At 40.3% G+C, this 11,377-nt stretch overlaps 1 protein-coding gene across 6 annotated transcripts in view; it reads right to left on the bottom strand.

The window, feature by feature from the left end:
• Positions 1 to 1,847: 1,847 nt before the first annotated feature.
• ebf1a (EBF transcription factor 1a) overlaps positions 1,848 to 11,377 on the bottom strand; it is a 265,989-nt gene continuing 256,459 nt past the window's right edge. For 3 of the 6 annotated variants that reach the window (XM_007891402.2, XM_007891403.2, XM_042340171.1), the window contains exons 15-17: positions 10,800 to 10,994; positions 9,282 to 9,354; positions 1,848 to 3,598 (exon numbers count right to left, since the gene is read on the bottom strand). In XM_007891402.2, coding sequence (XP_007889593.1) covers positions 9,287 to 9,354; positions 10,800 to 10,994 — 263 coding nt within the window. In that variant the 3' untranslated portion in view covers positions 1,848 to 3,598; positions 9,282 to 9,286. The remainder of the gene's footprint in view (positions 3,599 to 9,281; positions 9,355 to 10,799; positions 10,995 to 11,377) is intronic. The other 3 variants (XM_007891404.2, XM_007891405.2, XM_042340170.1) reach the window with 2 other exon arrangements.

The following is an 11,377-nucleotide window of genomic DNA, read 5'->3' as shown; positions in this document are numbered from 1 at the left end:
TATTAGCACCAAGCACTTCTAGGAGATGTAACCCATCCTCTGTGTAAATAAACGTTTCCTGCCTTAAACTTGACCATCGCAATCCTCGATTTGAGTCCTCTTGTCTTGCTGCCTCAGCACATTCGAAAATATTGTTCTGAGTTTACTTTCTTAATCCTATTTAGTTTCTTGTATACCGCCCCTCCTTGTATGCCTATTTTCAAGGCTGAAAACTTATTTTGTTGTTCCTCATAACTAAACTCTCTGGAAATCAGCATCTTCTCAGCCTTGGGAATGGGAATCTTCCTAATGTCGCAGCGACCAGTATAGTATAGTACTTGAGGTGCGCCGTGACCAAAAGGCCAGTGTCCTTTGGCTCAGTCCAGTCCAACTCCTTTCATCGTGCTCTCTTGCATTAATCCTACTCAGTTTGAAATATTTTTGGATATAAGATTTTATATTTGTATCAGTATTGCCAATATTGGATGTTCTATCGTCACAGCTGCATTTTCCATTTGCGGATGACAAACAGATGTGTTTTTCTCTTTGTTGTGGTTTGCACGGTCCAAACATTTCATTTAAAGTATTGGAAAAATCTTTGAATTAAAAAAAAGTTTAAAAAAAGAAACGCAACCGGCTTCACAGACAAGAAGTAACTTTAATTAAATATCGTGTAAGTTGAAAAGTTTTTTACAGCTCAAATTTCTGCAAAAAATTTATAACAATCTCTACAGTAGTTTGTTTGTCTACCATTTATCTTACAGTGTGTCCAAGAGTTCACATAAAGAGGTGGAAGGCAATCAGTTAAACGTGACTTTATTATAGCTGATGTTGGCAATCGGGAGGTGTCCCTTCACATTTCCGTCAGGAAGACTGCTCGTCTCTTTCAGTGTTCAAGTCCAGGTCTCTGGTGACTCCATTATAGTTCATTGCCAGCAGTTGCACAATAGCTGATATCAAGCAGGTATGAACTGGTTCAGTCAAGAAGGCCGGGAGGTGGGTGTGGGGAGAAGAGGGGGATCAAGAGCAATACTCGTTTGCCACTATGACACATCTTTTCTGTCTCCAAAGCTCCAACTTCCAATATTCCTCACTCTCCCTGGAAAAATCCCCATTTTTCCCCAAATCCAAGTGACACTCCAGTGTCCTTGGAAAGCCATACAATATTTGGCTGGGAGCATGCATGACTGCAGCACGGTCACACCGAGTGGGTTATATGGCAACAAAAAGAGGTACATTTCTCAGGGTAACAAAACAGTTAAAATTGTGCTTTTTCCTTATAATTTCCATATATTTTTAACAATATTAAGTGATGATTTTTTTTGACAGTTCAGGTGCAGAAAATGCTGAGTGACTGAAATGAATATGCTTTGCATTGTTAAGGCATCCAGACTGCTGGTTTATAGAATTTTGATGTAATGTCACAGAGAAAGATTAAGATGGGACTGGAGAGGAGGAAGGTAAGAGAGACTGATAAAGAGAGAGGGAGGGAGAGATGAAGAGAGAAAGAGAGAAATACACGGAGGTGCGAGAAAGAATGTATTTCCATATTCGATGATTTTTTTTCCTCGCCATTTTAATGCAGAAAAAAAAATGCAACCATCACTGCAGTGTGGAGAGGCATCCCATGCATATTACTATAGTTAAACAGCATTAGTTTCCTTAAGCTTCCAAAGCAAAATTTACCGTTAAATCTACGTAACTAAATGCTATCAGATTAAGATGTTGCTTTTTTTTGTTAATGCCGTACAATTTTAAAAAACACACACAATTCAGTTAACTTATAAACGATATAAAAATAAACAATGACTTTTTGACAGAATTTTTAAAAAATGAAAAAAGCGTGGTTCAAAACGATACAAAGCACAATATCAACTTGATGGGGAAAAAAAAATAAAACCAAATGGAAATTAAAATGATACACAAATGAGACGCTTTTAAATCACATTTAAACGATTGCTACTCATGAGCAATTTTGAATGGCCTAATATGTCGGCACTCTCCCACAAAGCATACATACACATTAAAATAAAACCGGGAGGGGGAAGGGGCAGGAGGGGGGAAAAGCAATGTACAAATTTCAAAGATAAATACATTATTTATAAGCATATTTTACAAAAAAACGTTGTCTTTAAACCGATGCTTAATTATGCAAGGAGATGCAAGCGAAAAGTAGTCAGCTCCTTGCACCCAGTGAACGAATAAAACCAAAATGTTTATGCAATAAAATTCATTGTAATATTGAAAACTGTATTTAAGACATTGAAATGTATAAATATTTAAACAACAACTTTGGCAAAGAAAAAAATCACAAAAATCTACAATATTTATAACTACATACAAAACACAATACAGAAGAAAATAACTGGATAATGCTTCATCAGACCTCTGCTGAATCCTTCATAAAGTACATTAAGAGCATTTTCATTATTACAGTGCTAATAAAATCGCAATTTTCAAAAACTTCCCCTTTCATGTTTGTCTCCACAAAGCACTAGTATATTTTTCACCCCTGTAAGTACAGCAGCTAAAACTATATTGGGTTTTCAAAGTCATTTACAAATTACAAACCCGTGTTGCTGAAGGCTGGTTGTGCTTTGTTACCTTTCCTGTTCAATTTAAAAAGACAATTGGGATCTACTAAAACTACGCTTGGGGCATCGGCTTTTGATACAGCAACAATGGCTGGCTGGTCACGCAACAATAAATGCACCAAACGCCAGTCGGTTAATGTCAATCTGTGCCCCACACCCACCCCCTAAACTTTGCATCTCTTGAGGTTCTCTTGACCTCAGGAGAGGAGGGGATCAGGATAGTCCATCTCTGACCTTAAGCGGGTCTGGGTACCTGCAAGATAACGCCATGCCCTGTTTCATTTTCACAACTATAATCTCAACCAGCCTAGAAACGTAGATTTGTCTCATGAAATGGCATTAGCACTGTAACAGCCGATGCCAAGATTCGAAATGGCAATATTCCAATTCAGTACACACCCATCTTCACTTTTGTTTCAAAAAATCCCATTTCAATCTACAGATTGTAACCAACTAGTACACTCTAATCGTTCTAATGTTTCCCCCTAATTATTATCACTACTTGTTTCATGTGCCTTCACACACAACTTTTCATTTCACTCCACTGAAATCCAATTTCTTTTTTTAATATATAAATTAAACGTCACATTCTGTTACAGTATCCCATCAGGAGTTTACAGGATCTAAAAGGCATTTGCTCTTCATTAAAATGAATAACTGGGTTGAAGAACGTTTTGGAACATTCGAAAAAGTGAACATTTATCAACATAGAACAAATATTTTTTTCCCCCACAAATATGGGACCAAATACGTAAAACGTCACCCTTCTCTCTGATCGCCTGATCAGAGATGGCAAGGGCGGAAGTTTAAAAAGTGTTGCACTGATTGTGTGGGTGGGTGGGTGGGTTGGTTGGTTCTACACAATCCCGCTTTGAAAGGCCTGAGTTAAAAGTTCCATTTGTTGTCTGGGACGTGCATTCTCTTCTCCTTCTGGAGCAGAAAGTCATCTAAATGTGGGCATATTATTTCAGTCTTCGAGGCATGGCATCCCCTCTACATCGGAGGAACGATCATGCCAGATATAGCTGCAAAACATAAATAGGAGAAAAAAAANCACAAAATATAACAAACCTTCCTTTAAAAGGGAAATACCAGCAATACATTTAGCTTCAAATGCCAATTCTTATTTTTCTCTGTCCCCCTTCTCCCCCTCCTTCCTTCAATGCACTGTTTTATATGGAATCTATCTGGGGCGACGTCCTGAATGGCCTATTTTTGTGTGTAAGCCTGGATAGTAAGCCTCGGCAGGCAATCTGATCAGAGTGACCAAAAGCAGCCTCACCATCACTGGAAAAATCACTTCACACTCCTGATGACTACGCAATGACTCCTGGTACCAAAGAATATATGTGCACATTGAGTGAAAACAGAATCAAATGACCTCTTCTTATTTCTCCACAGCTGCATATGTTGCCATCATTCCCTGTCCTAGCTTATATATGAGGGACAGGGAATGATGGCAAAATAGTATCATGTAATAGAGGGTGTCGCTATCCGTGGAACCATGCCCTGTCACAACGCAGCAGCCAACTCTGTAACAATCAGTGCCAGCCATTCGTGACTGAGAGGATTGATAATACAACATGAGCCAAACACTGGTAAATATATTCTCACTATCATATAAAAATACACCCTGTGTAAACACAAATGAACTGCACTCACTAGTAGTAACTGAACTGCACTATATAGTAGTAACTGGATTTTTAGAAGCCATATCAACATTGATAAAACTTCCAACGAGTTTTACTCTGTTATTCATCTTGACTACGTCAATTTTGTTTCCTCTTTAACCTATTTGAAGCTCATTTGAGGCAACTGTGAGGATGGTTAATTTAATCCAATTTCTAATCCTTTGAAAGTTTCTCTTTCTTCCCAATTGTTTCCCTTTTATATTTATCCCATAAAGTGACCGCTGTGCTTCGTGGGTGAGTGTTTCAGGGGCTAAACCAATAACAAAGTCCAGGCCAGACTCCTCAGGGAGCTGGCTTGTTGAAAGCTGAGAAGCAGCATGGTCCGAGCTAGGTCCAAGGACTACTCAAATTGTACAACTGAAATCCACCAGCCTGCTTTCCTTTGTTGTAGGGCTTTAGTTTCTTCCGCCCCTCACTCTCTTTCAGTGCCTGATTTTTGTTCAGCGTTAAGAAGCTATCAAAAGGTTTACCTCACAGCCTTGTTAGCATTCCTACTCTAAAAGATCAGAAAGGAGTTTCTGTCTTTTACTGCATCTATAAATTCCAGAATAGTGACCTACAAGACAGTGCCTGAGCTGATTTAAAAATATAGAAGAATGCTTCTCTATTTCAGCTGTAATTAATAACCACGGAGATAACAATATTAGCTATATTTTACTTATTGATGGTCAGATTGCCTTACTCCTGTTACACATCGACCCTGGTTTTGCTCTGTGACAGTGCAATATTTTTAGAGGTGTTTTTTAAGTCGAGTTCCTTTTAATTTTATTTCTCCTCTCCTGACACTATTCTACTTTCAGTCCCTCCTTCTGCTGCTTCAGTCTCCTCCCTAAGTCAAGAGAGATGGCTAGTCCAGGCTGGAAATAATGTTGTCCAAGCTTGTCTACAATCGCATGGTTCCCTACCTCCTCGACCTTGCCAACCTGACTGCTTCCTCCACTAGGCAGGCGCTAGCTTGCTCCATATCCCCCACCCTGCCCATCTGACGAGTGGTGATCAGATCTTCAGCCTTTTTGCCCTCACCCTGTGGAACTCCATCCCGGAATCCCTTCGCCTTGCCCCCTCCCTTGACTCCTTCAATGCCTATCTCAAGACTTTGACCTTGTCTTCGGTTATCCTCCCACTCCCAAACCCCCTTGCCCTGAACCCCTCTTTATGCCAACCCCCAGCTCGGGTCCAAGGCTTGGGACATATTCCTACATAAGAACATAAGAAATGCTAGATGAAGAAAGACCAAGGTCCATCTAGATCACCTTCGCCTTCCTGGCAGTCGTATGCACATATGTCCCAAACTACCTATATGCTATATCCCATAATGTTATTTCTTAGAAGAAATCTATCTACTCTGTGTACTCCTGACGTGAAAGATACTATATAAATGCAATTGGTGTTGTAACCTTTGACAATTGTGAAGAAGCAGTATTTTCAGAATATTATTTTTAAACTGGTTTCTCTCTCTAATTTTCCTCTGTCCTGAAGGTGCTGACTCACAGGTAGCAATCAGAAGCCCTAAATTTCTCATGATCTTAGCCTTAGACCACTGACTTAAAATATAACATGCTGCAGGATTTTAGAAAATTCTGAATTTTAGAAAAGTCTTGATATTTAAGGATTTTTTTCACAGTTGTTTGAAAAATCTGCTTCAAAATTTAGGCTGAATTTAAAAATGCTCTGAAAGTTTGCCCAATCTAAAATTATTTTAAGACAATGGTATGAGATATTTTACGCTGTTGGAGTGGTAAACGCTAGCTCTGGGACACTGAGACTAATTGTGGTGTCCCTATCCACTACCCCTTCTTCCAAAATGAGATCACCCCCTTTCCCCCAAACTAAGATTAATTCAGCACAGGCTGGGATAGACCTCGGGCTTTCTTGTTCTCATACCTCATGACGTGATGGACTCAAATATTGGAGTGCTTCAGAGGCATGTCAGCAATAATAAAGAGGTTTGCTAACATGTTTCACAAGACCAGCATGGTTTAAAAGTGCTCTGCCATCCAGAAGAAAAACACAAGCAAGTGGCAGGCTTAGACAACCAGTAAATAGAATTATAATAAAGATTTAAATAATAAAATCTCACTAACCAGGATAACAAATTTGCCAAGTGATGATAAAATCCAATTTATTAGTCTCAACGGCCAGTGATATTGCTCTGTTATACAACCAATTATCACAGGATTTATGAATTAATTTCCTAATGACTGATTATAAAACTGTGATTATTATACATCTGATCACAAATTGATGGCTTGTTTTATATGCCTCTACCAAATGAAACCTTTCACTTATAATTTATATTATTAATCAGCTGAAAGCTTCGTTAAAGAATCAGGGTGATTGGAGTCTACCAAATCACACCAAAATTGACCCCAAAAGCTTCCTGTGCAAAACCTTGAACTTAATTTTTTTTTAAAAAATCAACTAGTGAATTACTGATACAAGAGGGTCAAAGTGATCAAAGCTTTAATTCTTATTTATGAAATAAATATTTTATAAAGTGAAGGAAAATATCGTATTTGTGCAAACCAGTGATTTAAAAAAAAGTTTTGGGTTGCATCAAGAGCAAGCAGCACGCTAAGCAAAGCCAAATGTTGGAGAGCAGAGACTGAGAGACAAGGGCACTTCTGATGGAAAACGGCAACAAGAAACTTCTAACAAATTGCACCAGCCAAGTTAAGCCGGAAAAGGCTGCAGAGCAACTGGTTTGTGAGCCAATTAATGAGCATTGCCACCCTGCTCTGTTCACATCCCAGATTAAGTTACTCTATTCACGGTCAACCCAAGAAACGGGCAGAGGGGATTGTGACAGATGGGTCTGCTGATGTACCGCAGATGGGGCAAGTGCAGGTAAAACCTAACAAGATCAAATTTAAAGAGACAGGATCGCTGTGTTTTTTTTGGGGGGATGGGGAGGGAATCTAAGAGGACTTTGATTTGAGATTATTAAAAGGAACATCTGGAACCAGATCTTTATCTAAAATTCCTGTGGTTTTCTTGGAAATGTAAACGTCCACATTAGCAAGAGGAAACCAATCTGAGAGACCCAGGATGAATTTCTTATAAGGCCACACGCAAAGGTGGTCTGTTTAATCCAACCTCGCTCGCTTTCGCTCTCTGCTGAAGAGTGCAATTTTTAAATCTAATTGTTTCCGTCCATTGGCTATTTGTGTTGTTCAGATTTGAAAAGATAACCAACTTTATCTTAATCTGACTTTTGTTTCCTCCTCCTCCTCCAATTGTTTTCCTTCCTCTCTTGATGCACTGACTCACAGTTCCATAGGCAATGCCTAAACATTCTTCATACCATATTTAGACAGGGTTTGTATGCTATTTAAATATTTGGGAGAGGGAAGCCCTATAATTGAATCAATCCTATTCTCGCTGACCTTCCACTAGTTGCCTTAAAAAGCGAGATTCTTGATGTTTTCTTTTGCCATCTGTAGCTCACTGTGAGCACTTATTACTATTTGGCTCAGATCAGCTAATTCAGCACAGACCATGGATTTAACTTTACATATCCTTGGTCTGTATGATTCAGGTTCAACCTGAGGAAGGTTAGTCGTCTATCACTCCAACACATGAACAATAAACCATGAATTAAGTTTTTCTTTTGAAACCCTGGTCAAATCAACATCCAATGAACATTACAAAATGTCCCAAAGAATTTAAATAAAACATTGCATAGCTGAGACTAGCCCATTTATGGCTTTACCTCTTCGCTGTAACTCTCTGATGAAATAAACAGCAAATATTGCACATTACTTTCTATATATAGTCAATTCATGACCAATGAAGCCAGATTTGACTGAGTAGAAGAGTGTACAATGTGAAATGGATATATTTTATTACACATGCTGGTGTGAAGTATTGATGAACACTCCACACCACAGTCAAATCTCATCATTGCAAACTCATAAAAACAGGCAAATCAGTCAGTCAACAGTTCAACAGCAGAACAGTTCCACGGTTATCAGCATCCTCCAGTCCCTCACCCAAATCACCATTCTTCATGCACATACACTGAGTGTCTGTGTACACACCTAGTGTTGTTGTAAACACTGTTGGTGTACACACAGAGTGTTGGGGTACACACTGAGTGTGAACCTACACACTGAGTGAAGTATACACAGTGAATGTGAGTACTGAGCATACTGAGTGTCGTAATACTATTTAACAAATGGAGCCATGGAAGTTATGTTGTCTGATCCAGTTCTCACCCAAAATCCACACGCTCATATTTTTCAGCAATGCGTCTCTAGAAAGGAACAGGACCTGTGGCTAATAGATTTTTCTCCTCCCTAGCCCAGGGGCCCAAAAGAGAGGACCTTTCCTGTCCTTACCCCCACAACTGCTCCAAATGAGGTCAAACTAGTAATCACATTTCTGGCCTTCAAAAACTGTGGCCTGCAAGACACTACCTTGACCCACCAAGCAGAGAGTGTGAGTTTACCTGCCTGGGAAGTAATCTGGGAGTGATGGAAACAGGTTTGAAATAGAAAGATTTCCATAGTAAAATCTGTGCATATATAATGACATGGGAGAAGGGATGGAGTGGGGTTGGGTGGGGGGGTGGTGGGGATAATTTATGAGATCGGCAAACTGATCTGTAAATAGCAAATCCTGCATTGTACTCAGATGTTTCTCAGCTGAACCATTGTGCTCAGGGCTGATCTCTGGTTCTGCAGGAACCTCCTTTGGCCACAGATCCAGTTTTATGGAGTTGAAAATGTGATCAGCTTCCGAGCGGAGTTCTGTAGGGTTAGCCTGAGACTAAAAGGGATTCACCTTTTACAAATCTAGCATTTAGAACCCCCTCCCATGCATTATTTATTCACAATACACAACTTTTCAAATCTTTGTCACAGTTGTATAATGCCTGGCGTTAAATGCACATGGTATTTTTTTGTGCCAAACAGGCTGCTTCAATAAGTCAATTATTATGGTGGAGCAAGGCAGTACACAGAGAGTGATGTAGTTACTGTTGGGTGACATGGGAGACGGAGGGAATTGTACTAACGTATTTCAGGAGAAGGCCAGTCCTTGGAGTGACCCTGCAGTGGAGTACTTGCTAGAGTCCACAAAAGACTGGTCTGACATTGGGGGGGAAGAGAGACAGAGAAATAGACAGATAGTTTGGAGGGTGGAAGTGGAGGAAGAGGGAGAAAGAGAGAAAGAGAGATGAGGTTAGTGACTTCCAATGGGAAAAACAGCAATACAATAGCCAAACGTATAAATAAGGACCATTAAAATCTATTTCCTGATAAATACCTGCTTTTTGGGTAAGTGTGGATCAGCAAGGGTAGATTTTCACCCATAATTAACTTTTAAATAACGAATCTGGGGACATTATTCGGTGTACGTTAATCAGAAACTCTGTTACATGGCTGTCTCCGGGTAAAATGCAAACGTGTGCTGGTGAGCTGGACTGCATCATATTCCAAGGTTCCAGGAGAACACAAGGATTAGAGTTAATGCGGATTCTCAGAACTGGTGGATGTGCATTTTGGGATGTGCATTTCACACTCCATCAGATGTCCGCTCTCGGCGTGGGAAAATAATCAATCAGATCTGTTGCTTCAAACTGTAAAGGTACTTTTTGCTTGATTTTGAATATTTTTTGATGTTCCAAAATAAATCTTGGTTTTCAACTAAATTTACCCCAGGACTTTTACCCCAGGACATCAATTTTAATTCCATCCCTGCCCGCCCAACACCCCACCCACACGCACACAATGTTCTCCCATTTCTATTGCACACAAAAAATAGACCCCGAAAACTCCAGAAAAAAACATTTTTTGGGGAGTGGATAATAACAGACTTTAAACCGTCCTTACATATAAGCTTAACACAGATAAAGCAACAGAATGTGGACATCAAACGGACAAACATTTGCTTTGGCTTTACTGCACTGTGTTAGTTTTCAATCCTACATAAGTCATGGTTAGAATACTGTTCGAGTCGCTGCTCCTCTGTTTTGCCTCAACTTTAATTTTTATTAATGGAAACTCTTAATGGGCCTGTTTGCAAACTGTCCTGAGATGGTGGCAGTGAAATGGAGCTCACGACCACACTATACAACGCTCGACTTTGCACAATATGAAGGAAAATTGATTTTGGTTTTAAAAGTGTCCCAAAAGTCATGATGAAGAAGCATCAGAAAGGCTTTAAGGGTTAAATTTAGCAATGGCAGTGCTTAGCTCACCTCCATGTTTAAGATGACCTGAGGGGAAGTGGGGGGCGGGGCACGGTTTACCTCTATAAATACAATCTTCAAACCATGATATCTCTCTCTCTAGCTGGGGGGGAAAATCCTGTCTGATGGCACAGGGCCTTTAGATAGCAGCTAACACGGCATTTTAATTAAATGCTAAAAAGACATTAGTGAGGTTTGTGAAAATATACTTCAAACCTGGGCTACGTTACAGATACCAAACCGCTTTAATGCCTCACACCTTGCCACTGGACCTAACACACTAGACAGATTCTCAGCCTAACTGCAGTGAGTTAAACCGGCCTAGGCCTTGTGCGAGCTCACCTTGGAGACTGCTAGCGTTGGCGCTGGTGCAGGTCGGGGGAGGGGAAGTCTGTGGCCTCACCACTGGAGCGAAGGCGCTTTTTTGTTTCACTGCAGAGACCATATTGGCTGGTGAGAAGGAGAATATGCCAGAGGTACTGGTACAATTGGAAGGAAGGCTGGTGGAGGAAGCCATTGTAGGACTGGACGGCACTACTGCAACGAGAAAGGAGGAAATATGTCAGCCATTTTGGTGGCATATATAGAGAGAGCCATACGAATTTTGTTGGTTACATCAATCATCTCCTGAATAGTAATCTGTGATTGTACGACGACAATTTGAGCCATATGGAAATGTCGAGAAAAGTGTGACCACAGCAGCACAGAACAGCTGTTGTACCAGCTGGGTCACTTACCTGGCGACATTCACAACTCAACCCTATAAACCCCTGACTTTCAGTGGCCGATGCGTTTGCGAGCCACAAACTTGGCCGGTTAGGGTTGAGGGAGATTTTTTTCGGTGGAGGCGGAGAGAGTGGTTGGTGGGGGGGGGGCAGGGGGTGAAAATTGAGCCAAGCTCATTTTTTTTTGTCAAGAAT

Source organism: Callorhinchus milii, unplaced genomic scaffold (genome assembly GCF_018977255.1).
Source record: "Callorhinchus milii isolate IMCB2004 unplaced genomic scaffold, IMCB_Cmil_1.0 Scaffold13, whole genome shotgun sequence".
Lineage (NCBI taxonomy): Eukaryota > Metazoa > Chordata > Chondrichthyes > Chimaeriformes > Callorhinchidae > Callorhinchus > Callorhinchus milii.
This window is presented reverse-complemented; position numbering and strand designations above follow the sequence as displayed.